Source organism: Manis pentadactyla, chromosome 9 (assembly GCF_030020395.1).
Source record: "Manis pentadactyla isolate mManPen7 chromosome 9, mManPen7.hap1, whole genome shotgun sequence".
Lineage (NCBI taxonomy): Eukaryota > Metazoa > Chordata > Mammalia > Pholidota > Manidae > Manis > Manis pentadactyla.
The window spans coordinates 122,034,437-122,062,086 of NC_080027.1; the positions used below are offsets into that span (position 1 = coordinate 122,034,437).

Below are 27,650 nucleotides of genomic sequence, written 5' to 3' on the forward strand. Positions count from 1 at the left end.
ATCTCTTCAGGCTTAGCTATGGTGTAGTGTTCAAAACCACTTCCCCTCGGAGCCAATCAGAAGCCGGGGCTCACCCCGTGGCCCTGAGGTAAAGTTATTTATAAACGCCTCCCTGGATTATTTGAGCAGAGCCCTTTAGCACACCTCTGGAACACCTTTCAGCTCCCCGCTCCCCAGACACACCTGCGGCCCTGCCCAGCCAGCTTTGCTCACCCACCGGTAAGCCCCACCCAGCCCACCCCACTGGGCCCGGGGTCATCCCTTGAAGTGGGTGGCACTGGGGGAGAGATGACAGGAACCGACTGGTCACTGGGGTGGGCCGTTTGCCAGCCCGAGCACAGGAGGGAAGGACATTCTGGCCCCTGGTCTGAGAGCAGCCCCCAGCCCTTGGTCTCTGAGGAGCCCAGGGGGTCCTCCCTGCCAGACCCCACCACAGAGCGAAGCTTCTTTGCGAGGGCTTCTTTCCTTTGCAAAGGAAAGAACAAAAATACTGGACCTTCCTCGGGGTGCCACTTTGAGGCCACTGGCTGTACCTCTCGCCTTTCTTTTCCAGTCTTGGAAGCAGAAAGCTCTTGACGCTTGGCTCACCAGCCTGCTCTATGTGGCTGCCCCCCGCTCCCCGTCTCCCCGGACGTCCTCCTTCCCCCATTCACTTCTTCACCAGCTTGGGGCACCCACATGAGCTGCATGGAATCCCATCTGTCCCCATTAATCCTGAGAGGTTGGAAGAAGCAGAAGGAGGGGAGACCAAGGATTCTGAGAGGGAGCAAGGGATCTGGAAGGAACAGGAGCCAGGGGACTTGACTCCCAGGTGAAGGCTTCAGCACAGGGAGGTTTGGGCGAAGACAGTGGCCTGGGCCAGCCGCCTTGTCTCTCGGCCTCCTAACTCTCACCCTGCACCTCTGCGGGGGTCCCAGGTCACCCTCAGGCAGTAGGCCCATTCCTCAGAATCAGTCCGCAGGGTCCCCAGCCCAGGTCAAGCAAATCTTTTATCTTTCTAGCATAAACCCCCCATTTCTACTTGGCCCCATTGGGCCCGAGCACCAGGAAGAAGCCCGGCTTTAAGGGTGCGTGCCTCAGAGTGGGAGGGCAGCCCAAGAGAGGGCCACCCCCTGGATGGCTTCCCTCACACAGCAGCCGCCTCCCACAGCCCCCAGGGCCTCCCACCCGCTCCCCCAGGACCTCAGAATCCAGAAGGACCCTCCCCGAGCGAGCGGCCTGGGGCGGCACACTTGCCTCCTCCACCTTCCCAGGCACTTCCCAGGGCCTGGCAGCCTGTTCTGAAGGCCCATCGGTATGAAACCCTGAGGACAGAGGCTGATTCTTCTTTATCTCTTAATGCCTAGAGTCTTCCTAGGGATTACTAGCACACAGTAGGTAGGCAGTGAGGGTGTGCTGAATGAACCAAGCCAGAGTCTGCTCCCTGAGGGAATGAGGCACAAGGCTCAGCTTGGACCAGAGCGGCGGGCCCTTCCCTGGTCTGGAACGTTCCAAGGGAGTCTAACCCCAGTCTACTTACAGACCTCCACAGCCTGACCAGGAGTGTCCATTTCAGGGATCCCATGACCTTGGTCAGGCCTCACTGTTGGAAAGTGCTTTTCAAAGTCTAGCCTCCACTCCTCTTCCTGGAGCTTATCTCCTCCGCCCAGCACCCACCCCCAGCCCAGGGAGGGATGGGAGAACAGGCTTAGAGGTAAGGAGTGGGATTTGGGGGTGGGAGCAGGGAGTCCCTCCCCTACAGGGGGTTCCAGTCTCCAGGACAGCCAGAGAGCAAGAAGGTGCCTCAGGGACAGCTCAGCCCCCCACCACCACAGTAATGATGAGGGATGGAGAGGGGGGCAGAGTGCGCCCATGAGGCCTGGGGAGGGTGGAAAGAAAACGAGGATCGAGGAGATGCCCTGGAGACCCCCTGGCCTCTGCACCGACTCCCACCAGGGGCAGGCTCCCCAGCAGAGACCCCAGCCCTCCTATCCTGTCCCAGGCTCCCACCCCCACCCCGGCCACTCAGAGGCCCTTTCCCTGCGGCTCCCACCTGACATGAGGTGGGAGAAACGAGCAGCTAGGGCACAGGGGGAACCTCAGAGTGACTTTCCTTTCCCCAGAGCAGAGCGACCGCCCTGGCGGGGACAGCGATAACGCCGGGCTGAGCCGGCCAGGCTGGGGCTGCTCCCGTGCCTGGCACATGTGCACAGTAAAGAATCCCCACCACCACCACATGCACAGCCCAGCAGGGCTGGGGAGGAAGTCAGCCTCAGTCCCAGTGACAGGGTCACCCCCAGACCTGACCTGCAGAGTCCCCCGCTCCTCGCTGCTCCCCAGATGTCCTGCCCTCTCACAAAGAGTTCCTGCTTTTCTTCTCACCAGTCCTGGGAGATTTTGGTGGGACACGGAGGGGGGGGGGCGGTGTATGCGGGCAGATGGGAGAAGGAAGCCCCAGAAAGGTAGAGTAACCTGCGTGAGGTTGTAGAATAAAAAGGACTGCCCCTGAGGTTAATCACAGTAATAACAGCAGTCAGAATTGCTTGCATGCTTACCACAGCCTGGCACCATTCCAAGCCTTTCCACGCATTAACCGGGGCGCTCTGCCCAAGCCCATCTCTGCCCACAGTGTTCTGTGATGCAGACAGACCTAGTCAGAAGGACGGAGATACCTGCGGGCTTTCTCCCACGAGCTCGCCGCAGGGGGGCGGGTGGGGACTAGGGTTCTGATGAGGAGACCACGGGGGTCTGCTCTGGCCCCGGCGCCCTCCCCACAGACTCTATTTCCCCTTTGTTCCCCCTACTCTGCACCCCACTAGCTCCTTAGCTCAGAAAAACTCCTGCCTCCCCCTCGCCCCATATGTGACCCCATTCCCCTAAGCCTTGAGAACTGTCCCTACAACTGCCTCTCTTACCCTCTACTCCCCCGCTTGCCTTCTACTTCCCTCAAGCCCCATAGCCCCCCACCTCGGTGTCTCCAGCAATTCGGGACCTGCCCCTCCTTTCCTCCACAGTGGGGGAGGGGGCAGCGGCACCCTTTTGTTGTCACATGGCAGCTGCTATTTATCCCTGATCCGGTGGGGGTGGGAGGCTGTAGAGGGGCTGACACTGTGGATGGGAGGCAGGGCTCCTGGGTCCACGGGCAGGAGAGCCCTCGACCTTCTCCAGAGATGCTGACATCACTTGGCAGGGCTGCTGTTTATTCAACTAGAACTTAGGTCGCCAGGTCCCCTATACCTCCCTCCCCTCCTTGCTCCGTCTTTCACCATCCCAGCCTAGCCTGGCATTACAGGAGCCCGCTCTGGGGGTCCCTGGGTGCCCCTTAACTCCCCGAGAGCCCCAGCAGCCTGTCTGGCAGAGGCGGTGCCTCCCTGCCAGGCTGGCTCACCCTGTAGGGCCTCTCCCATTCCCCTTTCCTCCGCGGCCTGCAGGACTGGCTGAGGATGAAGTAACCCCCTCCTAAGCCCCACCCCACCTCAACCCCTGTTCTGGGAATCAGGAAGTGTGACCGGGCGCCTCCTCACCAGGAGCCGGGGTAGCTCCTGTGGCTGCAGATTTGCCGCTGTCTGTCATCGTCCTGGGAGAGCCGGGGGTGGGAGAGGAGTCAGAATCCACAGCAGAAGGTTCTTGGAACAGAACTCAGAAGTTCTGACTCGCCAGCTGGAGTGAAAGGTCATCAGGGCAGTCTAAAAGGGGGTCTCTGTGTGCCACACAGGAGAAAACCCCCAGCGAGCAGGGTCAGGGTCATCCCTGGAAGGTCTGGGGCCCTTCCAACAGGAGCACTTGAATTCGACTCAAAGGTCTGAAATTCCCATACCTTGTCTCTTGAAGACTCCATTTCTTCATCCACAAAACGGGAGGACTGGGCCAGCCTGGTCCCCAAGTCCCTTTCTAGACTAATTGTCCTGATTCTGGCTGGCTGCCGGATTCCCCTTTTGTGTGTATGGTACAAACCTAGGACTGGGAGAACTCCTGGAGTCTTCTCACCTTCAACACTCCATGCCTGGAATGAAATGGGCAGAGCATACGGGGAAAGGGACAGATTCTGCATCGAGGTAAAGCAAGGGGCCTTTCCTCCTCTGTCAGCCTGTGTGAGCTGGAACTCCCCCAGCACCTGCTAACGTCTGCAGGACACCTGCCCACAGGGGCAGAAACAGTCGTGAGTCACCCTCCCGTGCTCTCAGAGGGCACCACCAGCACCAGCCTTCTTCCTGGGCGTCCCTGGAAGTGACCTCCACGAGTGGCCAAAGCACCACTGTTGCACAGGGCGGAGGTCCAAGTGCAGGAGATGCGAGGAGAAAGAGGAATCTCCGGCCAGGGTGGTCACGAAAGGCTTCACGAAGAAGAGGAGGGCAGGGACGAGGAAGAAAGGGCGGGGCGGGCAAGTGGAGGAACCTGAGCAGGTCTTTAGGGTGGGCAGGTCTAGAAAGGCAGAATGAGTCAGGGCAACTCAGGTAAGGAGGGACGTGTGGACGCAGCCTGAGAGGGAAAGCAGAGCCAAGTTCATGTGGCAGTGCTGGGGGCCCAGCCAACAGTCTAGCCAGCCCACCAAAACGGAGCCAGACGGTGAAAGAAAAGTACATGCAGGAGCGTGGGGTTGAGCCTCCTGGCAATGAGGAGGCTGAGGGTTTCTGAGCAGGGGTGCAGGCTGGATCCGGGGAAGTCGGTTAGAGGCTAACGCAATAAACAGTCCAGGTGTGAGATGAGACCTGGGGGGTAGGAGACAGAGCAAAGACGAGATTCGGCGGACAACGGGGTGGGGAAAGGGTGACGAGGAGAAGGTACCGCTGGGGTGTGGGGACGTGGGGAGCTGGGTCAGTAGGACTGGATGTTAACAAACACCTTCTCACAAATGACTGCTAGAACTGAGAGCCTTTGAATGCAGCCTGGAAAGGGGTCTGGGGAATCACAGCCTACCAGGTGACATAGAAGCAGTACCTCCCGTGGGCCCTCTCCCAAGGGGCTCCTTCTTCTCCCAAGGGGGTCTCTGAACATTTTGGCTATTCCTTTGCAAATGGTCTGTTTGATGGCCTGGGAGAGACCCCCACCTCCACCCCTACCACAACTCCAAAACCATGAGCCTCTCTCGGAAGCCAGGCTGAAGCTCTGGGTTCCTCGGAAGGGTCACACACTCCCGAGATTGCTCCCAAAGTGCCCGGCAGGCAAATCACTTGGAAAGCTAGACCCTTCCAGGCCCTGGAGGGCTGGGAAGGGAGAGAAGCGGTGAGGCCAGCCTGCCTCTCCAGAGGGTGAAGGGCTGGAGGACTCTGAACAGTCTCCTAAGAGGAAGGAAGCTCCCTCCCCTTTAATAATAGTAATCACCGCCGTTACCATTTACTGGAGGCCCTGGGGAGGCCAGCCACCTCACGCATATGATCTCATTCAATCCTCATCGCGACTACCGGAGACGGTTATTATCCCCATTTACAAATGAAGAAACTGAATCTTTGAACCCGGGTCATTCTGGCCCTGAAACTTACTCTGTTTTCCTCCTGCCACTCTGTCTCTCACTTCTCCCACTGAAATGTCTCACATACCACGGCTCTTATGCATTTCTACCCATGTCATCTCCAAAACATCGCTTATTGATTCACTCAACAAGCATTTGTTGAGCACATACTAAGCGCCCGGCAAGGGGCTGGGCACAGGTGCATGGGCAGGCTCGTTCCCCTACGTCCCTCCGGTTGGGTATCCTCAGGGTTTGACAGGCCTCCGGCCCTTGCTTCTAGGTCCTCATAGCCCTCAGGGTCCCGTGACCAGATGCATGGGAGGCACCAGCTCACCTTAATCAACATGGGTACAATCTTAATAATAACAACTCACATTTGGATTGTTTTTTACATTTTTACGTGACCTTTTCTTGTCCGTTAACTCATTGGACCTTCACAACAGCTCTGGGAGATGGATGTGTTCCCTCCACTTACTGATGGGGAATCTGAGGGTCACAGAGGAACAGCACGTGCTGGGCCTCAGCAGTAGAGCCAGGACCAGCACCCAGGTGTCTGGACCCATAGCTGATGTGCTTTCCATCTCTCCCCATGTTCTCGTCCAGAAGAGGCAGCAGCCAGCCTGCTCGGCTCCCCTCTGATACCCTCCCCTGCACCTAGGTTGTCCCCGAGGAAGTCAGGAGACATCTCCAGCCCCTTGAGTGGTTTCTCACTTTCAACCGCATCTCCAATCTTTTGCCAGACTGGCCATAGCCAGCCCATGCTCCCCACCTCCGAGACGTAAGTCTCCCTCTAAGCTGCTCCAGGTCTTTCCCCTCCCTCCTTTCTCCTCTAAGGTCCTCTGAGTAGGCATCTCCCAGCTCTGGGGGGCAGGGGACAGGGACCAGTAGTTGCCGGAGGGAGGGAGAATGCTCTCACAGGGAGCTCCTCTGGGCCCTGGCACTTAGCTCTGGCCATCTCAAGCTCCTGGAACACCAGCAAGGTTGTGCAAAAAGCAAGGAGGAGAGAAACACCAGTACACAAGGGTGGGGGAAAGGATAGGCACAGGACCCGTAGCTGTCTAACACAGACCATCCTGATTTCCCCCAAACACTCCGCCGTTCCCTCCCCGACACCAGGAACCTGTTGGTGAAGCCCTAGGCGTCTCCTTCAAGAAGGGTCCTCCTGAGGTCCCCTCGACTGTCCACCTGCCTCCACGCGGGCTGTTTTCTCTATTTCTTCCAAGGTGACTGCCTAAATGGCATAGGCTTTCTGCCAGGAAACTGAGGGCTGGGGAGGGAGAAGGGCTGTCAGGGGCACCAGGGACAAGGGATGGGCCCATCGTGCTGAGTCCCAGCTGCAACTCCTACCCTTGTACTCCCACCTTCATTTTGCTTGGTGTTCGGTGGGGGTGACAGTGATGTCACGGGTGTGGAGTGTCAGCCACGTGCTAGGTGCCAAGCAAAACAGCCAGGGCGAGTATCATCAGTGTGTGTATCATCAGTGCCTGGAAAGGAAGGCCACCGAAAGGAGTGAGTCTGGTAGAAAGGCTGTAAAGAGGGAAGGGAGGCACCTTGCTGGATGAGGGCGGGGAAGACCAGAATAAAACCGTGCTGCAGCGAGGGTTAGCGAGAAGAGCCCCAGGCTGGCCCCGGAGAGGGATGCCCCTCATCTGCCCCTACTCTGCTTTTCCCAAAGCTTGTAAATGCCCCAGACATGAGCCAGCCCAGGCCCCGCTACGTGGTAGACAGAGCCGCATACTCTCTCACCCTCTTTGATGATGAGTTTGAGAAGAAGAACCGGACGTACCCACTGGGAGAGAAGCTTCGCCATACCTTCAGGTAACGTGGCTCAGAGCCCAAACATCTCCTTTCCTCTGCTCCCCACCAAGATCCTTCCTGTGCCAGGGCATGGCTCTTGCGCCAATGTGCCTAAGACAGCGCCTAGGGAAGCCCTGGGGAGGAAAGGTTCAGAACCTTGACTTTAAGATCCTACAACTTCATCCGTGCCAAGACCGCCAGGGAGGATGGGGACTTGGAGCAAGGACCACCCACAGTTCAGGAGGGATGTAGAGCAGCCCCAATCCCTTGGATGAGGTCTTGCCATATTCTAGGTCCATTCAAGTCTCTCTTGGGTTCTTAAGGGAGCTGCAGGTGGGCATGTTATAGCATGAGGGGGGCATGCATACAGCATCAGAGCCCTTATTTCATGTCCTGTCCCCTCCTTCTCAAGAAAAATCGGAAGCTACCACCCTATGCCCTTTGTTCTCTTTCCTGCCTAGAGGCTCCTTCCTTCTGGAACCAGCGAATGCCCAAAAGCAGCCCATAAATTCCTGGGCTCTCCTAAGGGGTACCCACCAGGATGTGGTCCTACCAGTTCTGGGGTTCTTTCCGCTCTCAGGTCCCTGGAGCTGTTCGGGTGGGTAACGAGACCTCGCCCCCAAGGAGGGACTGCAGGAGGCGATCCGTACCCACGCTCCCGGAGCCTGAGGCCAGGCAGGCGCTTCACCTTCCCCCTTCCCAGGCTCCTGGCAGACCTCACTCAGACCGTGCTCGCTGTGGCTGGCTTGCTCTTCCTCACTCCCCTGGGGAAACAGCTGATTCAGTTACCGGGATTGAGGTCACTGGCAATGGCTGAAGTGGAGATGCAAGTGGAACTGGTTCAGGCCGGGGGAATCACCCACTTGAGTCTTTACTAAAAGCCCTGGCCCAGCCCTACTCCTGGGAGGTTCCATCTCTGCCCGGGTGCAGCCAAGGCCTTGGGTGCCAGGGTCTGGGCACTGTACCCACAGCTGTCCTCTCGGACAGGTGGGCTCAGCCAGCCTTGGTGCCCAAAGAGTTTGAGTTTGGGTTCTTTCTGTGCTGGAGGGATGAGGGTACCTCCTGTTGTCCTAAAAGATTATAAACAACTATAAAGCAATGTAGGGAACTAACAAGTCCCAGGAGGCTGGCATGGGAGCCTTAAACAGTGCCTGGCACACAGAAGGTACTCTGATAAATATTTGTTTAAGGAATGAATGAATCTCTAAAAAGCTAATCCCTCTGTCCCCTTCCCATGTGGCCTCTGGAGCCTCTGCATAGGTGTTTGTATCTCTTTCCAGCTCTTCCCTCAGGCTCCTGACTGCTTTGCTCAACATACGGCAGGCTTGAAAGTCAGGCTGGGCATGTATGAGCCCTCGAGTGGGTTGTTTTTCTTCTCCTAGCTGACTCTCTATTCACGAGCCAGTTCTCCCTGCCACAGACAAACCTGAGAAGGTTCCTGCAGGGCTGGTTCTCTGTTAGGACAAGGCTTTGGAGATGCGTTAAGGTGTTTACCACCTGGCCCACCTCTTGTCTACCATCCAGAGGAGACCAGGGAGTCAGATACTGACGGTGATGCTGTTCCACAAAGTGTTGGTTCGGACAGAAAATCTGCCCCGACTTCACAGGGCACAAAGCATTGTGTTGATTTCAGTCTTGGGTGACATCCAGCGGACCCAGTGTCAGAGAAACTATTGTTGAGCAACAGCAAACAGCAGGCATTGGTGCTGAGCAGGAAAGGAGACCGAATCAGAGCAGGCCAGTGAGTCACCAGATGGGCTCAGAGTATTTGAGTTCCCTCAGCTGAGAGAAGAAAAGCAAATGCCTCCCACCCGCTTCCAGTCATCAATCCACCAGCTGTCACCTTTGAGCTTGCGGGCCCTTGTTCCTACCGCTCCTGCGTTTCTATGAAAGGACCTCAAGGCCTTCAACAAACAGGGCAGGAATCAACTCTCCCCACCCTGCAGTGACCAGTGCCCAGCTCCCCTACTCCTCCCGCCCCTGATGAATCAGCAGTGGAAAGAACTCCAGGATTGGAGTCATCCCACAAAGGATGGTGGGGCAGCAGGGGCACACTGTGCGGGGACAGTGGAGCCTTCCTTTGGAGGGAAGTTCTAAGAAAGATGGCAGCAGCCCCCACTCAGACTGTTTCAATACTGGCCCATCCTTTCACTTATTCATTCATTCAACAAATATTTACTAAGCAACTCAGTGTGATGCACAATTATATAAAGATAACAAGAGTGCCAGGCTTGTCTCCATGGTGGGACTTAGTGTCTGGTGGGAGTGAGAGATGATAACACAGGTGCTCACAAAGCTGTAGGAGCCCAGACAAGGGTGCCCAGGCTTATGTTCAGTTAAACTGGTGAAAGGCTTCTAGGAAGGGGGCTAGATGCACCTCGGAAGGCTAAGCCACTGGAAAATCCAGGCCTTTAAGCCAAGTCTCGTAGACTTCCGAGATGAGCTGCCGGCAGTTGGAAGAACTCCAGCTAATGCCCAGAGCATGTTGATGCTCCCAATAGAGAGTCCCCACCTTTTCTTCTCAGTCTCCCTGGTGTACTGCACAGTGTGGGCGCTCACTGAATTTTGTAGACGAATGAATGGGTGGATGACCAGGAACAGAATATTATAACCCCTCCCCAGTTCGGTGTGTCCAAGCCATGCAGTGCTGACCGGACACCTGCTATCCCCCCCCAGGTGTTCCTCAGCCAAGACCAAAGCCGTGGTGTTCGGGCTGCTCCCCGTGCTCTCCTGGCTCCCTAAGTACAAGATCAGAGACTACATCATCCCCGACCTGCTTGGCGGACTCAGCGGAGGGTCCATCCAGGTCCCACAAGGTGAGGGGTCCCCCCCACCCCGCCAGGCCTGGCCTGCTGCTCTCCCCAGTTCTCTAGCTGCCCCTGCCCTCTGTGACCTCCATGACCCGCTGTGCCCCTGAGCCTCCCACCTCCCTGTCCTCTGCAGGCATGGCGTTTGCCCTGCTGGCCAACCTCCCTGCAGTCAATGGCCTCTACTCCTCCTTCTTCCCCCTCCTGACCTACTTCTTCCTGGGCGGCATACACCAGATGGTGCCAGGTAAGGCCTCGCCCCTCCCGGCAGGCAGGGGGCCCCGGACCACACGGATGGGCAGCGAGGCGAAGGGGCTTCCGGCATTTTCCGTCTGTATTCTCCCGGAGTCGGTGCTGGTCAGTCCTGGAGGGGCTGGCCCTAGGAGTGTCGGTCCCGGGCCCTCTGTGGCCTTGGAGAAACCACTTAGTTTCTTTGAGCTCATTTAGCTTTACCTGTTCTGTCTCCCTCCCTGGAATATGGAGATTTGGTGGAGCAAGATACACCCTATGCCAAAAAGTGTTATGCAGATGTGAGGAATTCCTGTCAGACTCCCAGTCTGGCCCATCAGGCCACGGCAGGGACGTTGGGATCCTCTGGTGCTGAGATGGGGACAAAGGGCCTGGTCACAAGGTCTGCTTCTACGTCAGGCTCTGCCTGTTTCCCAGCTCATTTCCTCCTGTGTTTGATGAAATAATATTAACCTTTCAGGTGAAAGCACCTTGAACAGTGTAGATCACAGTTAGATGTGAGTGGTCATCATGCTGGCCGGGCAGCCTAGGAGGTGTGGGAACCCAACCCCCGGGGGTCGGGGAGCATTCCAGCCCCTTGCTGGTTTCCGTGGGTGTGGTCCAGTCCTCTGACTTTTGCCGGTTGGGTGGGCCCACAGGTACCTTTGCTGTTATCAGCATCCTGGTGGGTAACATCTGTCTGCAGCTAGCCCCAGAGTCCAAATTCCGGGTCTTCAACAACGCCACCAACGAGACCTACGTGGATACAGCAGCCATGGAGGCTGAAAGGCTGCATGTGTCAGCGACACTAGCCTGCTTGACTGCCATCATCCAGGTGAGGGGGACAGCCACACACCTGCCAGGGCCAGCTTCTGTACAGCATCAGACCGCCCCAGCCCCACCTCAGAGCCCGGTTTTGACACTAAAGCTGACATAGAGCACTCCCTCCTCTCTCTTCCCCATTCCTAGGGGCTCAAAAGAGCTTGAAAAGGCAGAATATCTCCTCATCTGCCTCCAGCGGTTCTGTAGAACCAACTTCTGCACCTCATAAAACTGTCCTGAGTTAAAGACCATCTAAAAGACTCACAGCCTCTCCCCACTAACCTTTGCAGGGCCCCACTCCCTGCCAGCACAGTCCTCCCTTTCCTCTGATGCCCCTGACCCCCCTCCAGGCTTCTCTGCTGCAAGTCAGAACACCACCTGCGTGGTAGAAATTGTGTGTCCCCAGTGGTGCAAAGGACTCGGATAGGTTTGTGAAAGGACTGCTGCATGACAGAATGTAGAGCAGGAAGCAACCTCAGAGGCACCTTTCATGCATTGATTCGTTCAGTTAATGTTTTGGGCTGTTGTGCTGTGCCAGGAATTGGGCTACGCCCCAGGGACAAACGATAAGGAAAAGAGGCCCAGTTCTCAAGGAGCTCCGAGCCCAGCAGAGGAAGTAGCCATGTCAACAGATAAATTTGTAGGCAGAGAGATAAGCAACATAATAGGGCTATGTACCAATAGCTGTGGGCACACTGAAGAGATAGATCATCAGGAAAGGCCTTGCCTCAAAGAAAGAAGGTGACATCTGACCTGAGTCTTAAGGGATGAGTAGAAGTTGACCAATAACCCATGAACAAGGCACAGAAGGACGGTCCAGGCAGAGGGAATGCTCTCAAAGCATGGAGGCCTAGGAGAGTGTGAACTGACCTGGAGATGGCTCAGGAAGGAGTCTGGGGTGGCTGGAGGACAGGCTAGGGAAGAGGCTGAAGAGGTCAGCAGGGGCCAGACAATGAAGTCTGAGGTCTGCCCCTAAGTAGCAGCTTTGGGTACGATGGGCAGTTTTTAAGGATCATTTGGGTCATGGAAAAGATGATGTGTGGGAGATGGATTCAAATCAAAGCAATGGACCTGTTGGGAGACTATGCAGAGGGAGAGATGGGGGTGGACTTAAGGAGCATTTGCCAGGAGCATTAACAGGGCCTGCTGATAGACTGAATGTGGGAGGTGAGGGAGGATGACTCCCAAGTTTTTGGTTAGCCAAGTGGGCAGAGAGTGGTATCATCTTTAGAGAAAGGAAACACCAGGGAGGACCAAGTTCCTTTTGCAGATAAGAAAACTGAAGCCAGAGAGGCGACGTGGCAAAGAAGCCCATGCCCTAAAGGGACTGAAGGTCTGCGGCACAGTAGAGAGGGCAAGACGCCATCACAAAGGGTTCATTTCCCTAGAGGGCTGCCTGGAGGTCCAGCCCTGGGTTGGAGTCAGGCAGGTGTGGGAGCCACTGACCCTCCCTGGTCTTCCCCACCCCCACCCCCTCCTCTCAGATCAGCCTGGGCTTCGTGCAGTTCGGCTTCGTGGCCATCTACCTCTCTGAGTCCTTCATACGGGGCTTCATGACGGCCGCCGGCCTGCAGATCCTGATCTCGGTGCTCAAGTACATCTTGGGGCTGACCATCCCCTCCTATGCTGGCCCAGGGTCCATCGTCTTTGTGAGTCTAGGAACACACCCCTGCAAATGGGGAGGGGAACAGGCAGCCACCTAAGGGGACTTTACTGTTTTAACAAGCTATAAATTTGTCACTACACGGTGTTCTCAAGCAAGGGCTGGCCGGCCCATTGTTTAGAAGGGATTGTCAGGGGGTTACCACTTTGCGGGGGAGGGTTGAGCACATGACCTTGAGGGCTCACCGAGGTTCTCCGTGGTTAATCCCTGCAGAAAAGAAGATGTACGCTCCATCGGTTACCCAATCCAGTCCCTCAACCCCTCCCTGCCTGGGAAGTCCTTCTTTGTGTCTAATATCCACCCCTCCTCCTTCAGCTTGAATTCTTTCTAAAGAAAAAGAGAAAGAATCAGCGTTCCCATCCCAAAATGAGCTCCCAACATGCCCTTTGGGAGAGGGTGCGGGGGGATGGGATGGTGCTCGTGACCAGGATTCTGCTTTGGTGTGCTGCATTAGCACTGGTGACATCCCTTCATAGGCTGGACACCCAGGGATGGGGATCCTATGGGAAGAGGAGGTGGGAGCCCATGAGCATGACGCTCTCTCCCCCAGACCTTCATTGACATTTGCAAAAACCTCCCCCACACCAACATCGCCTCGCTCATCTTCGCCCTCATCAGCGGTTCTTTCCTGGTGCTGGTGAAGGAGCTCAATGCCCGATACATGCACAGGATCCGCTTCCCCATTCCTACGGAGATGATTGTGGTAAGGGCCTTGCCCAGGGCAGGGGTGTGGGGGCAGGCCGCGGGCATGAGAAAGGGAATCCAGCCCCAGCCAGGGCCAAGGGCGCCCCTCCCCCTGCCCCCTCCCCTGGCTGCCCGGAGAACAGGACGGCAGGGATGAATCCATCCCATCCCCCTCTACATGGCTCCCATTCTGCCCGCTTCCCAAGTTGTTTCCCCCTCAAGGAGGCAGGGGAGTGGGTTTGGGGTCCCCAGAGAAAAGGGAGGTTGGGGGAGAACCCTGCTCGGGCCCCGATTTACAGCCAATCCCCCTTCTCCACTTTGGGGTTTGCAGGTGGTGGTGGCGACAGCTATCTCCGGGGGCTGTAAGATGCCCAAAAAGTATCAGATGCAGATCGTGGGGGAGATCCAGCATGGGTGAGCCCGGGGGGTGGGAAGTCCAGCCCACCTCCACCCCACTCCCCACGTGGCTGGGCTCAGAGACCGAGCTGAGATGTTAGAAGGTCTGTGACACCCACCAAATGTGATTTAGTCCTATTACTTGTTACGGGAAGAGCCGCTGGGCCAGCCAATGCCAGCAGCTTTATGAACAGCGAGTCCTAACTGCCGCCCCCTCCAGAAGCCTTATTCAGAGAGGCTGTTACACAGCGAGCCGTCCCTGATCAGCCCTTTCCGGCTCTCCCCTTGCTCTTTTTCATCCATTGGAAAGGACGCTATTAGGACCAACTGGCCTCGGGGGCGGGGGGGCAGGGGCTGACGCTTTTGGTGCAGGGGGGGAGCAGGTGGTGGAGGGGGCCTCCCAGCACTGGGGGCTGAGGCTCTGTAGCCCAGTGAGCATCGGGGGTCCAGGATCGAGGTGTGAACAGAGGAGCCCTACCACTTACTAGCTCTGTAACCTTGGACAGCTTAGGGTCTCTAAGCCTCGGCTTCCTACTTTGCCTAGGGAGTGACGGAAGGCGCCCTACAGCATTGTCCTAAGGATTCAGACGGGAAGGCTAGTTTATGCAAAGACCCTGGCGCCCAGTGGCGCCCAGCTGGTGCCTGTGAGTTGATAAAGGACACGGTGCCCTCTCTCTCCTCACACACTTGGGCCCTGCCTCCTTTCTGGCTCCTTGGCAGGTTCCCCACTCCCGTGTTGCCTGTGGTTTCGCAGTGGAGGGACATGATTGGCACAGCCTTCTCCCTGGCCATCGTGGGCTACGTCATCAACCTGGCTATGGGCCGGACGCTGGCCAGCAAGCACGGCTATGACGTGGACTCTAACCAGGTAGGTCCGGCCACCCCCAGCAGGACTAAGCGAGATAGGCCCGGTCCCACAGAGGCCTGACAAGAGATATCTTAGGGCAGTGAGGTGAGGAAGGCTGCCTGCCAATGGGGGTGGGGGGGCTCTGATCCCAGACGCTGACTTCCGCTCGATTGGGCGTGTACAGCAGCAGGGTCACTCTGAAGGCCTAGGCCCAGGTGCAGCTCGCATGGAAGAACATGTTTGGTCTGTACCCCACTGCCCCAGCTCTCAATCCCATCCCTGTCCCCACAGGAGATGCTCGCCCTGGGCTGCAGCAACTTCTTCGGCTCCTTCTTTAAAATCCATGTCATCTGCTGTGCACTCTCGGTCACTCTGGCGGTGGACGGAGCTGGAGGAAAATCCCAGGTAAGCACTGTGCCAGTGGAGCAGGGCGGGGCTGGGAGGCTAACCGGACAGTTGCCCACGGAAGCCCAGGCATATGCAAGCCCAGTCAGCTGCTTCTCCAGCCTTCCTCTCCCCTCCTTCGTCTCCACTCCAAAGGCAGCCTTTGGCAATAAATCAAGGGCAAGATTGTCACCTATCTCCCAACTCCTTCTCTGAATAGGTGGCAAGCCTGTGCGTGTCCCTAGTGGTGATGGTCACCATGCTGGTCCTGGGATCCTACTTGTTCCCTCTCCCCAAGGTAAGAGTACAGCAGGAGCACAGAGGCCAGGAAGAACCCCCACTGAGAATGCGCAGTCCTTTACAAAGTGCCATCATTGTCACATTTGTCCTCGTCACAACCTGCAAAGTAGACAACACAGGTTTTATGCCCCACTTTACAGGTGAGGGAAACTGAGGCTGAGAGCGTCTCAGTGGTCTGTCTGTGTGAGAAAGCTCACAAGTACAGGGCTGGTCTCCCCCTAGGCCTCTGACCTCAGAATTGATTCCCCAGTGTTCACAAGGGCCTGTGAGTGCCTGGCCAGGAGGGCTCCAGGCATGGGCCATCTGGGGGTGAGGGAGGGCAAAGACTGGGCCAGGACAGGCCTCCTTGCTCTAGCACTTCCCTCTAACCCAAAGATTGATTCCAGGGATTTGGGGGCTCCCCCTGCAGAGATGTCCCAGAACCTCAGCTCCGCCCTGCCAGGGCCAGGGCCATGTGTCTGTAAGAAGGGCAGAAGCAAGGGGGCAGTCTGGGTGACAAGGAACAATGTTCTTCTCCCCCAGTCTGTGCTAGGAGCCCTGATCGCTGTCAACCTCAAGAACTCCCTCAAACAACTTGCTGACCCCTACTACCTATGGAGGAGGAGCAAGCTAGACTGTGTAGGTACTGGGTGGCCTCTCAGCACCCATCCGTGCCCCTGCCTCTCCCCCAGCCCCATGGCCTGCCAGTTCTTCTGGGCGGGGTGGGGGGGGGTCCTGCTGCTCAGCTGCTCCCTAGTAAGCACAGCTGAATGTGAAAAGCCCAAGTAGTGAAGTTAGACATCCTATGTTCAAATCCTAACTCAACCATTCACTGGCTCTGTAGTCAATAGCCAGTCCCTTACCCTCTCTGAGTCTTGGCCTCCTCATCTGTGAAATGGGTATTTTATATTGACCACCTCGCTCGGGCTGCTTATGAGATCACACAAGTAGGGAGTGCATTGTCTGAATCGCATCTTGTGTTCAATAAAACCTAGCAATTATTATTGTTATGATTCATAGCTCCCTGAAAAGCAAAAAGAAACAGCTTTTAAAACAAATGAACCTAGAACATAAAACTAGCAGGCCAGAATCTGGAGCAAGTTACCAGACTTCCCTGGAGTTCTATTTCCTCATCTGTGATGAGGGTGCTAGTCATGGCTGCCTCGCACTTGGGTTCGGAGGGTTAAACGAGATCACAGTGGGAAAGTGCCATGTAACCATAGAACCCTCGGCAAACAGACTTATCGTTATGATTCATCACATTCCCAACGCATCTCTCACTGGACAACAGTAAGGAGGCTGCGTGGTATTAACAACACTGCATTATCCCCATTTGAGCCCCATAGTAACCTGTGAGAGGATTTACTAACCTCCTTTCAAGATTACAAACCAAGCTCAGAGAGGTTAAGTAACTCCTCAAAGGCCACAAAGGTAGTACGTGGTACAGTCAGGACTGGAACCCCGAGTCTTAGACTCCAGCCCTCTGGGTTGTCCTGTCACCCAGGGGAGGAGACTCACCTGCATGGTTCAAGAAGGAAATCCTTAAAACCAGAGAAGTGAGCAGCCCTCTGGGGTCTCCCAGGGGGTGAGTGGTCAGGATCAGTCCCAGAAAATGAGTGACAAGAATAGGGAGAAAAATGATGTCCCAATTCTTACCCTAAGGATCTGCTTTTAGCGGACTGCCATGACAGTCCCCAGTATTTGCATGCTCTGGACTCTCATCTGATCTTCACAATTCCCTAATGGAATGCAGGGAGATTTATTTCCTTTGGAGGAATTTGGGGAATTCTAAAGGATCAGAGGAGGCAACTATCAAAATGACACCCAATCCTGCTCCCCACCCATCCGTCCAGGAAGGTCACTGAGCCCGTGGCAGGCCCTCACAGCTCACTCTTAGAGAATGGGAACTCACGTTTCTTGATCGCCCATGGGGTGCCCATTGCTAGGACCTTCACATCTCATAACTCTTTAATCGTTTCTTGAAGCAAGTGTATTATTTCTGCTTTGGGGATTAGGCAACTAGGCCCACAGAATTATCAAGTAGGAGAACAAAACTCTGAACCCAGGCATATATGACTAAAGGGGGGCCCAGGCCAGGCAGGAAGAATGCTGAGTATCAGGGAGACCCTGCTCTTATCATTATGCCCTGCTGACTCCCTGTGCATGCGGGGCTGTCTATTAACAACCAGAGGAGATGAGGGAGCCACCCTCAATCTAGGGGAAATCACAAGTGTAACCGAAACACAAGGACATAAAACAGTACAAAAATGCCATGAAAAGCAAAGGGTGGGTCTGAAGTTGTGCAAGCAGAGAATGGCCTTGGCTAATCCAGGAAGGCTTCTTGAAAGAAGCAGTTTTCCCCCCAGGCCTGCTTTGACATCTCTCTCCTCACAGTGCATCTGGGTGGTGAGCTTCCTCTCCTCCTTCTTCCTGAGCCTGCCGTACGGTGTGGCCGTGGGCGTCGCCTTCTCCGTCCTGGTAGTGGTCTTCCAGACCCAGTTGTAAGTAACGGGCCCTCCACCCCAGGCACAGCAGGGGGGGCCCTAGGCCAGCCTGCACAGGCCCCCATGCCAAGGCCCAGCCAGCCCCCCATGCCTGCTGCCTTCGGGGCCTGGCACTGGGTGCTACCAGGCCCAAGAAGAGCTCAGCCCAGCCAGGACTGTGGGCACAGACTGGGCTGTCTGACTTCTCATACCCTGAAAACCCCAGAGGCAGCCATCGTGGTCTTGGGGGGATCAGAGAAAGTAGGGAAGGGCGGGAGGGTGAGCCTCAGAGTCCTTCCGCAGGCAGTGCCAGACCCCAGACCAAAGGGGACCCCACCGCAGGGGAACACCAGGCCGGAGGACAGTCGCTGTGTCCTTCCTAGAAAAAGATTAAGTAGCGCAGGCCAGGGGCACCAGAGGAAGGAGGTCCTGGCCGGGCCGAATGTTAGGGAAACCCTGTCTTCTTGAGAACTTAGAACTAGGAAGTGGTGACTTTGGGGCCACGTAAGCTTGTCACCTTGTATACCCCCACCTCTTCTCCCCCGGAGCCCCCGTCTGGGAGCTATGTCAAGGGCCTGCCTGTCATCACCCTAGTTACAGCTCAGCCGTAGGCCACCAGGCACATGCCCCCAGGACAGAAAGCCAAACACAAGCCCGGGGAGAGGAAGGCCCCTCTCCTGCCATGCCTCTGCCCCAGCCCCAACCCAGCAACCCCCCAGGCCATCCACTGCGACTATCCTCTTATGCTGTTCTACTCCCCCTTCATCCAGTCGGAATGGCTGCTCTTTGGCCCAGGTCATGGACACTGACATTTATGTGAATCCCAAGACCTACAATAGGGTAGGTAATCCACGCTTATGACTTCCCTCTCTTGCCCTACCCCCACCCCAAGTAAAAAGAGGGGTTTTAAAAAAGAAAAGCCAACAAAGACATTTCTGCTGCCTGAACTCAGTCTCCCTGTCATAGGCCCAGGAAATCGAGGGGATTAAAATCGTCACTTACTGCTCCCCTCTCTACTTTGCCAACTCAGAGATCTTCAGGCAAAAGGTCGCTGCCAAGGTGAGGCTCAGAAGTCTGTGCCCAGAGAGGCTGGACAGAGAGCGGCCAGAAGATGGACGGAAGGGGGCTGGGAGCCCAGAGTGGCCACCTCCAGAGAGGGCGGACATTCAGGCTGCTGTCGGCTCTCTCCCTGCAGACAGGTGTGGACCCCCAGAAGGTACTGCTAGCCAAGCAGAAATACCTCAAGAAACAGGAGAAGGGAAGAATGAGGCCCACACAACAGCGGAAGTCTCTATTTATGAAAACCAAGGTGAATTGAGACTAGGAACAGCCCATGCCCTCTCCCCTGCCTTCTCTGATCTTGCCCCCTAGTGCCCCACCTCCTAGCACCCTTCATGGCAAAGGCATCAAGTCTCTCTGGCAATACCCTGGTGGCCACTAGGCATTCTTCTCTTTGGGTGAGGGGATGGCGGCTCCTGGAGCAATGACTGAACTCCCTTGAACCCCAGTATTTTCTGCCTTAGGCCCATGAGCCATGAACAACCTCAGATGGGGAGTGGCGGTGGATTTCCTGGGATACCCAGCCAACCTAGAGGCAGGAGGTGGATGTGGGTGTGGGGGTTCTGGGAGAAGCAGGGAGACACGGACAAATGCTAACAGAAGCTCAGCTGTTTCCAAAGGGGTTTTCTCCCGAGCAGCGTGGGCCAAGGCTCCAGTGCCTCTTGGAAGCGTCCTCCAACTTTGAGTTGTAGAAGACCAAACACGCAGGCCCTGCCTGAGAAAGGGGCGGGAGATGCCTCTCCCACGGGGCTGGGAGGCTTGTATTCACCACGGCTAAGTTCAGTTATTCACCACCCCTGGCACGCTCCTTGCCCCGCTCCAGCCGCAGCCAAGTCTGAACCAGTCGATGATCCCTGACTCGGCCCCCCGCCCCCACCCTCCAGACTGTCTCCCTGCAGGAGCTCCAGCAGGACTTTGAGAACACCTCCCCCACTGACCCCAACAACAATCAGACAACTGCTAACGGCGCCAGCGTGTCCTACATCACCTTCAGCCAGGACAGCTCCCCAGCAGCCCCCTGTGAGCCACCAGGCCCTGCTGAGATCCCCAGTGACCCTAGTGACATGCTGGCCAGCGTCCCACCCTTTGTCACCTTCCACACCCTCATCCTCGACATGAGTGGGGTCAGCTTTGTGGACCTGATGGGCATCAAAGCCCTGGCCAAGGTGAGGACCTCGGGCAGGGGAACCCCTGGCCCTCCCCCCCGACACCACCCCCATCCTTGCTCTCCCACAGTCCCTTTCCTTGAGGCCCTCACTTTGACCAGCTGCGGGAGGAAGCTTGCCAAGAAGGCCAGAGGCTTTGTCCCCGAAGTGACCGGGACAGGTCGCTCTCTGCAGAGCAGACAGTCCAAGACGAGGAATAGCGGGAGAGGGGCGCTGGAGCTCTAGACCCCACTGTCGCGGGCTGCCCTAGCACCCGTCTCTAGCAGAGGCCCCCCCGAGTGCCCTCCTGGGCCACCAGGAACCCACCCCGGGTCCTCCGAGTAGAATCCACGCTGGCCCTGGTTCATGGTCTGCTGCTCCTCCCCACGCTCACCCAGACACTCTAGCATCAGCCGGTCCTGGCCAGCCGAGAAAAGGAGAAGTAACATGAGTGCCCGAGATCCTCAGGCCAAACACGCAGCCTATGGGATGCCTGGAATAGATGTGTCTGCCTGAGAGCTCTTCAGCGGCCACCTCCAAGGGCAGTAAACCTCAGAGCTGCTCAGACAGGCGGCCCAGGGAGACTGACAGCATCCAGGCTGGTGTCCCCATCAGCCGGGTGCACAGAAGGCTCCATCCCCACCGTGGGCTCAGCCTGCTTCCTAGGCCTGGACCTACCATCCAGGTGGACCTCGGCTGAAGCCCTGGCCTCTGCAGCCTCAGTCCACCCCCTGCAGCATCTGCCTGAATGGGTGGGAAGGAGGTGGAGTCTAGGAATCTAAGCTGCTGAAAGGAAAAACCTGGCCCCATAAGCAGGGGCCATGGTGACTTTAAGTGCCCGCCTCATTGGAAAGCCCCATTTCCGCCCCCCTTTCCAGCAAAGCTGTGAGCCAACACTCCAGAGAGAAGAGCTGTGCTCTGCTGCTATTTTTATCTTTGGCTACCAGAGCTCTCAGCGCTGCCTGTTTATTTGGCTTGCCTCTGAAGTGCGTTTTGTGAATCACTTTTGAGACCCACTCAGAACATTCCTTTCCTTTTGTCTCCCTGCCCCACACCCTCCCCAACACTTATAGCTGAGCTCCACCTACGGGAAGATTGGTGTGAAGGTCTTCTTGGTGAACATCCATGGTAAGACAGAGAAGGCATTTAGGGGGCTGAACAGCTGGCAACAGGAGCAGGGTGGGAACAGGCTAGTGGGATGCTGAACGGTGAGGGGGTGGAAATGAGAACACCCCAATATTCCCAAAATTATGGCCTGCTCTTGAGAGCTTTCGAAACAAGTCAGGAGAGACCATGGTCAGATTGTGTAAATGTCCTCGGTAAAAGAGTAAGGGATCGTAGCATTAAGAAAGGGAACTAGGATTCTAGTTTGCCCCACTGACTTGCCATGTAGCCTTTGCCAGATGTCAAGGGATCAACTTCCACTTCTATAAAATAAGGGCACTGACTAGATGAATTTGGAGATCTTCTCCAAATCTGCAAGTGCATAAATAAACATAAAGCACAACTGTCCAGGAAACATACAGAAATGCAGGTTTATATGCATGCAGTCTCCCCAGGGCACATACACACAGCTGCAAGGACACATTCACAGAGCAGTGGGCTGCACGTCACTAGCACGTTGGCAGAGTGCAGGGACGAGGGACGTGGGCACATGGCAAGTGCACACAAACAAGACAATGTGAAGGGGCACGTGACACCTCATTTCCTGCAGAGGGTCAGAGCCCTCCCAAGGGAGCCTGCCCACCTTCAAAATGGCCTGGGCGTGTCCCAGGCTCTGTGGAGGCTCTGCTCAGGGAGAATATGGGATGGCAGTAACTGCCACGCCTGTGGTCCAGAGCTCAAACCAGCCGTTCCTCCCGCCCTCACTGGACACTCCTCAGGAAGCCATCTCCAGGATTTGGTAGTAGTAAGGGCTCTGCCCCATATTGGAGATTGCACGAAAGGTCTGGGTAAACCAGAGGAAGGATGGACCTCAGGGGCAGAACTGGCAGAGTTCCCAAAGCCTTCCCTAAGGCGACTTGGCCTTTCCCACCCCATCGCCACCAAGTACCGACTCCCTGAATCAAACTGCCTCCTTCTGCCTCGGGTGAAGGTTCAGCACCCTGAGGTTCACGTTGCCCTCTGCTGTCCAGAGCCAGTATTGCAAGGCCAACGCCCGGCCTGGTCCTCCAACACTGAGCCCGACGCTCAGGCTTCTCCCCTTCCTTCCCTTCCCACTCACCGTCCACAGCCCCCCACAACCTCACCCCTGCAAATCCCCCAACCTTGGCCTCAGCTCCAAACCGCAATGGCTGTTGCCTTTTCTGAAGGTCTTTTCCTCTTCCCAGCCCAGGTGTACAATGACATTAGCCACGGAGGTGTCTTTGAAGATGGGTGTCTGGAGCGCGACCATGTCTTTCTCAGCATACACGACGCGGTCCTCTTTGCCCAGGAAAATGCCAGAGAAGTGGTCCCAGGACGGAACTTCCAAGGGGTAAGGTCCCTGCACCTTGGGAATCTTGGACCCCAGGGCACTGAAAGGGAGGGCCAGGAGGCAATGGGAAGAACACGGAAGGTTTGGGTTCCCAAAACCCAACACCAATTCTGTCATTGAACGTCTCTGAAACTGTCATGTAATAGCTTCTTTATCTATAGAATGGGCCCCCAGACCAACATGACCTACCTCGCAGGGGGTTTCTTTACTTTCTGTTTTAGGATTCACTGATAATTGTCTCTTATCAATCACTCAGAAGTACTTTGTATGTTCTAAAGTCATTCACTGATATTAATTTCCGGTTGCACAGACGCCCGGTGTCCTGGCATCACGCACCACCCCCGCCCCGACCCTTCCTACAAGGCCGGTGCTCTGACCTGAATCCATAGGGCCTGGCCTCCTCGCTTCCTAGAAGAGGCTTTGGGGAAGGGAGCAGGCCTGACCATTTTAATTTAGCAGAGCTTGGAGATTTCAGGCGGGTGATGGATAAAGGGGCTGGATAGGAGTTTTGTCTCAGTTTCTTGACATTTAATTTACTAGCTCAGTAAGTGGTATGCAAATGAGCTACAAATAACACTGGCTAGGACTCCAGAGAGTCAGGGAGAAAGAAAAAGCCCACCCCACTAGGGTCCCTGCCCAGCCCTCCCCAGCCGCACACCCCCCACCTCCCCAGGGCCTCTCCAAGCTCAGCCCCTGCCCTTGGCTTCCTAAGACTCTGTACTCCAAACCCCCATAACAACCTCCCCTGCCTCCCGTGGGTCAAAAGAAAGGCGTTTCTGGCCTCAGAGCAACCATTTGCTCTTTGCTGTAATAGACTGGTGAGGGTGAAGCCGTCTGTTCTAAGTGCTGAGAGACCGCCCAGGAGAACACGGGCCTCGGCGCCCGCCCTCTCCACTTAGAGGGAGACTACAGGGGCGACGGGCTTTCTGACTTCATGGACCTTGTCTGCAGAGCAAAGCCTGGGACATTCTGGAAGAACCCTCGTCATTTGTGATTGCACAAAGAATGTCCAGTTACTGCCACATATACATTTAAAATAATTTATGTTATATATTTACATATTACAGACTATATTCCTATTATTACACACACACACACACACACACACACACACACACACACACACACACACACACACATCCCTTTTCAATGGCGTGGTGAGGTAGAAAGCCAGCAAAGTGAGTTTCTTATTCTACTTTTACGGATGAGGAAACAGATTTCCAGAGAAGAGAAATGGATTCCCCAGGGTCAGGCAGCTCGCCAGTCATCCTTGCAAGCTAGGTAAACCTTCCCTGCCTCCAAAATGCCCCCCAAAGAGGGCTGACCCTGACCCACGCCTCTGCTCTAAGGGGGAAGAGCACCACTGAGCTGTATTCTGTGAGGCAGGTAAGGGGGCAAAGCGAAGGGAAGAGCCGAGAGCACAAGTCATGCATCAGGAAGCACGGTGTCCACACACAGCCCACCGTCTGCACGGGGCTTTGCCATTCGGCCAGGAGGCTCATTCTGCACTGGTTTCCCCCTTCCAGGTTTCAGCGGACCCTGAACTCTCCTTGTACGACTCGGAGGAGGACAGCCCCAGCTACTGGGACTTGGAGCAGGTAAGCTTAGGGGCAGAGCGGGGAGAAGGGCAGGGGGACCCTCTCCGATCCAAGGTGTCTCCTCCCATCCAGAGCAGTCACCTTGAAAGCAGTGACATTTCTTTCTCATCTTTCTTTTAATAGCAAATCTTCATTCTTGTCACTCCCCGAAAGGCCTTGTGGGGGAAGGGAGACACTGGGCCGAGTCCTAGAGAGCTAATAATCTATTCTTAGCTCTTGAATACATCCAACAGGTGACCCAGGGCAAGCCACACAACCCACCAGGCCCCAGTTTTTATCATTGTGAAACACGGGAAGTATGGGTGATGCCCACCCCTCTACCTCTCAAGACGAGCAGGGGGCCCTGTGTTCTCTCAGTAATTCACCAGGCATTTGAGAACGGCCTGCTGCTCACCTGACACAACGCCAGGGTGAGCATATCACAGAGAACCAAGCAAAGACCCCTGCCCTTAGGACATTGACATTCTGGGAGGGTCAGATGGACTCCAGGGCTACAAATTCGAGGGGTAGAACTGTCACTGCATGTTGACAGTCCTTAAGAGCTAAGAGCCACACGGATGTGAAATACTGCTGTCCGCATAGCGCCCTGTGGTCCCGCGATGACCGCTCACACTACCCCAGTGCTCTGAGTTCAAGGAGACCAGAGGACTCAGTTTAGAGAGATCTGGCTTTGGGTCAGTTGGAAATAAAATCTCATTTTGTGCCTCTTCCCATTCTCTTTGGCGTGAGCCCCGTGGTCCTCTGGACACACCTCCGAGAGTGCTGACAGCTGATGGGAGGCAATAGGAAACAGAGCCAGCGCCAGCAAGAGCCGGCAGACTGGTGTCTGTGCCCCTGTAGAATCTACACCATATTCCAAAAAAAAAAAAACCTGGATAGGTTCAGAATAGCTTCTCAGAGCAAGAAAGAAGTTAGAGCTCGTCTAATCTCAACCCTCATTGTACCTAATGAAGAAAATGAAGCTAAGAAGGAGGGAGAGACATGTGAAGGCCCCACAGCACCCCAGAGGCAATGCAAAGTCAGTTTTCAAGCATCTTCTCTTGTCGCTTCTGTACCGCCTCTTAGACTGACCTCTTAGTTCACCTTTTAGGCTGACTCTGCCTCTCCCGTTCATGCACGTGCACACACACACACACACACACACACATACACACACAGTCACACTCACACACACTCATGATGCCTCCTTCTGGCCAAAGGTTCATAGGATCACCTCGTGGTTACAGCCACTCTGAACTCAGCGGGTCTAATGCTCTCCCTTCCCTCCCCTTCCCTCCTGTGGCCCTGCAGGAGATGTTTGGGAGCATGTTTCACACAGAGACCCTGACAGCCCTGTGAGGGCCCAGCCGTTCCCACGCTGCCTCCAGAGCACCTGGCACTTGAGACTTCCACGGAGGATGAGGCTGGCTCACAGGAGTGGTGGGTGGAGGATGCATCTCCACCAGGACTTCAGCTCCTCCCTGTCCTCCTCCTCCTCCCCTCTCGTCCCCCTGGCATCTCTAGAGTGAGCCAACCTCAGCAGCAGAGAGCCACCTCCTCACCCTTCTGGGGACCCTCGGGGCCCCGGCCAGCAATGCGCGAGCCTCCTGCGCCTGTGCCCTGCCTGTGGCAGCTGACCAGGACCTCCTGACCACAGACTTCAAGCACAGAGGGGAAAGGTCAACCATGCTCACCTAGAGGGCAAGCTTCAAAAGTGTCCTTGGCCTGCATGGGCTGATGCCAGAGAGTGTCACGCTGTCGCAGGACACGGGAACGAACCTGCTCAGGACCCCGTGGCTTGCCCCCTCCGTCCCTGGCAGCTCTGCTCCCCTGGGGCCGGGTGCTCTCGACAACTCAGGAATCTCTGTCTGGGTGATCATGCGTCTTTCCTCCACATCTCAAGGCTGCTGAGACCTCCACTGCTAGTTGGACTAGAGCCTGGGGAGTGGCCAGGACCCTCAAGGCCACCAGAGAAACCCCCTACTCCCCAGGGGCAGCCCACTACAGGAGCTGCTCCGGTTTCCTGAAACCGTATCACTTTCCCTGCCCTTTGGGGGCTCCTCCCTTCCACTGGAGACAGGGGAGGGAACAGAAAGGAAAAGGGGGTGGCTGGCAGAATTCTCTGGCCACGTAGCAACAGATACCAGTTATTCTGCATAAAAGCTTTTGGGAATCCATCCTTGTCCTGGAGACCTAAAGGCAGAAGGCGTGCTAGTGCCAACCCAGGGCACACTGGGGGAACCTGAGCCCCGAGAGTCCCCAGGACCTCAGAAGTGCCTCCCCCACTTGGGAAATTTGCCCCGTCCTTCTTCATCTGGCAAAAAGCCAATGATTTTGACTCTCCGTTATCCGCATGGGGCTGAATCCTTCAGCCAGGCAGAGGAGGAAGCCCCCCCTAGGGCCCGCTGCGTCCTGCGGCCGGTGCAGAATGCGCTGGAGGGCTGGTCCACATGGATCTTCCTCCACAGGGATTCCTGAATGAACTCAGAGCCTAAGGCCATCTTCTTCCAGGAAAGATGAGAAGAGGGGTTAAGCTTTCCATGTATGTAAGGAGGTAACTCGAGGAACCCCACTATAGACTTGAAAATGAATAGGTTCCGTGTGCAAGTGTTTGGGAAATGGCCATGGAAGTGCTCAGAAAACCTTTTCGTCTCCCTCTGCTGCTTCTCCCAAGCTTCTTCAACCTAATGACCCCTGCCCAGCAGGTTGGGCTGGCCCAGCCTGGAAACACATCCCAATTTCCAACTTCAGCCTGACTTGCATTATGTGTGTGTTGAGTGAGCTGGTCAGCCAGCAAGCCTTCTTAAGAGTTAAAGGAGTAGGCGCTGGCAAAGAACCAACAGATTCTTGGCCTACAAGCATTCCTTCTGTTAATTCGTTATGCCATCTGGCTGCCAATGGAACTCAAAACGTGGAAGGCACAAGACAATGTTATCTGGAGTTCACTGTGTCCAGCACCCGAAGTGCCAAATACAAGAAGGACAAGAACCTTAGCCAATGACAGCTCCCCCTCCCCTACTCCACCTCCTTCTAAGTCCACCTCAGGTCCAGCAGGTGGGGGAGGGTCACAGAACCTCAGGACAGCTGCAGCAAAGGTCCCCTTTGAACCAAGTATCTAAGCCCTTGAGGACTTGACGAAGCAGCCATTAACTCCCAGGCCAGGTACAGCCTTAGAGGGGAATTGCTCTCTTACAGTGCCTGGAGTTGGGGCTCAAGGAGGGATCCCAAAACGTGTCCAAGTGTACAAGTACTTGAAAAGCCAACAGTGGAGGTAAAACTGGAAACACATGCGCAGGGAGGGAGCCATGGAAGAAAACCTCACATTTGGAATACTTTGGCAAGAGTACGAATTCATACAGACCACTCTCTGGACAGGACTTAGGCAGGAAAGGAAGGCAAGGTAATGAAATAATCCAGAATTTCAACACTTTTGAATGTTCTTAGAGATACTGACCTGTGATGAAGTGGTTCCTGGGAAGACCGGGACTTCGAGATATTTGTGTAATTTATTTAATTTAAATGCCATTTGCCTTTTGTTCATTTTGGTAATAAAGTGGTTTTGAAATATGAACAAA

General features: G+C 55.7%; 1 protein-coding gene and 1 long non-coding RNA gene across 2 annotated transcripts in view; one reads left to right on the forward strand and one right to left on the reverse strand.

Moving 5' to 3' along the window:
- LOC118924706 (uncharacterized) overlaps positions 1-7,979 on the reverse strand; it is a 29,124-nt gene extending 21,145 nt beyond the window's left edge. Inside the window, exons 1-4 of the long non-coding RNA XR_008999438.1 lie at positions 7,779-7,979; positions 7,175-7,359; positions 3,934-3,982; positions 2,535-2,629 (exon numbers count right to left, since the gene is read on the reverse strand). This is a non-coding gene — a long non-coding RNA (uncharacterized LOC118924706). The remainder of the gene's footprint in view (positions 1-2,534; positions 2,630-3,933; positions 3,983-7,174; positions 7,360-7,778) is intronic.
- On the forward strand, positions 52-27,650 carry SLC26A9 (solute carrier family 26 member 9). Its single transcript, XM_036909759.2, has 21 exons — positions 52-219; positions 7,104-7,246; positions 9,902-10,041; positions 10,169-10,279; positions 10,920-11,095; positions 12,567-12,731; positions 13,296-13,448; positions 13,761-13,843; positions 14,546-14,693; positions 14,964-15,077; positions 15,277-15,354; positions 15,879-15,974; positions 17,730-17,836; positions 18,589-18,658; positions 18,785-18,877; positions 19,014-19,127; positions 19,762-20,043; positions 21,096-21,150; positions 22,353-22,498; positions 24,025-24,096; positions 25,387-27,650. Exons 2-21 carry the CDS (start codon positions 7,122-7,124, stop codon positions 25,432-25,434), a joined length of 2,376 nt encoding a protein of 791 aa, XP_036765654.2. The 5' UTR covers positions 52-219; positions 7,104-7,121; the 3' UTR covers positions 25,435-27,650.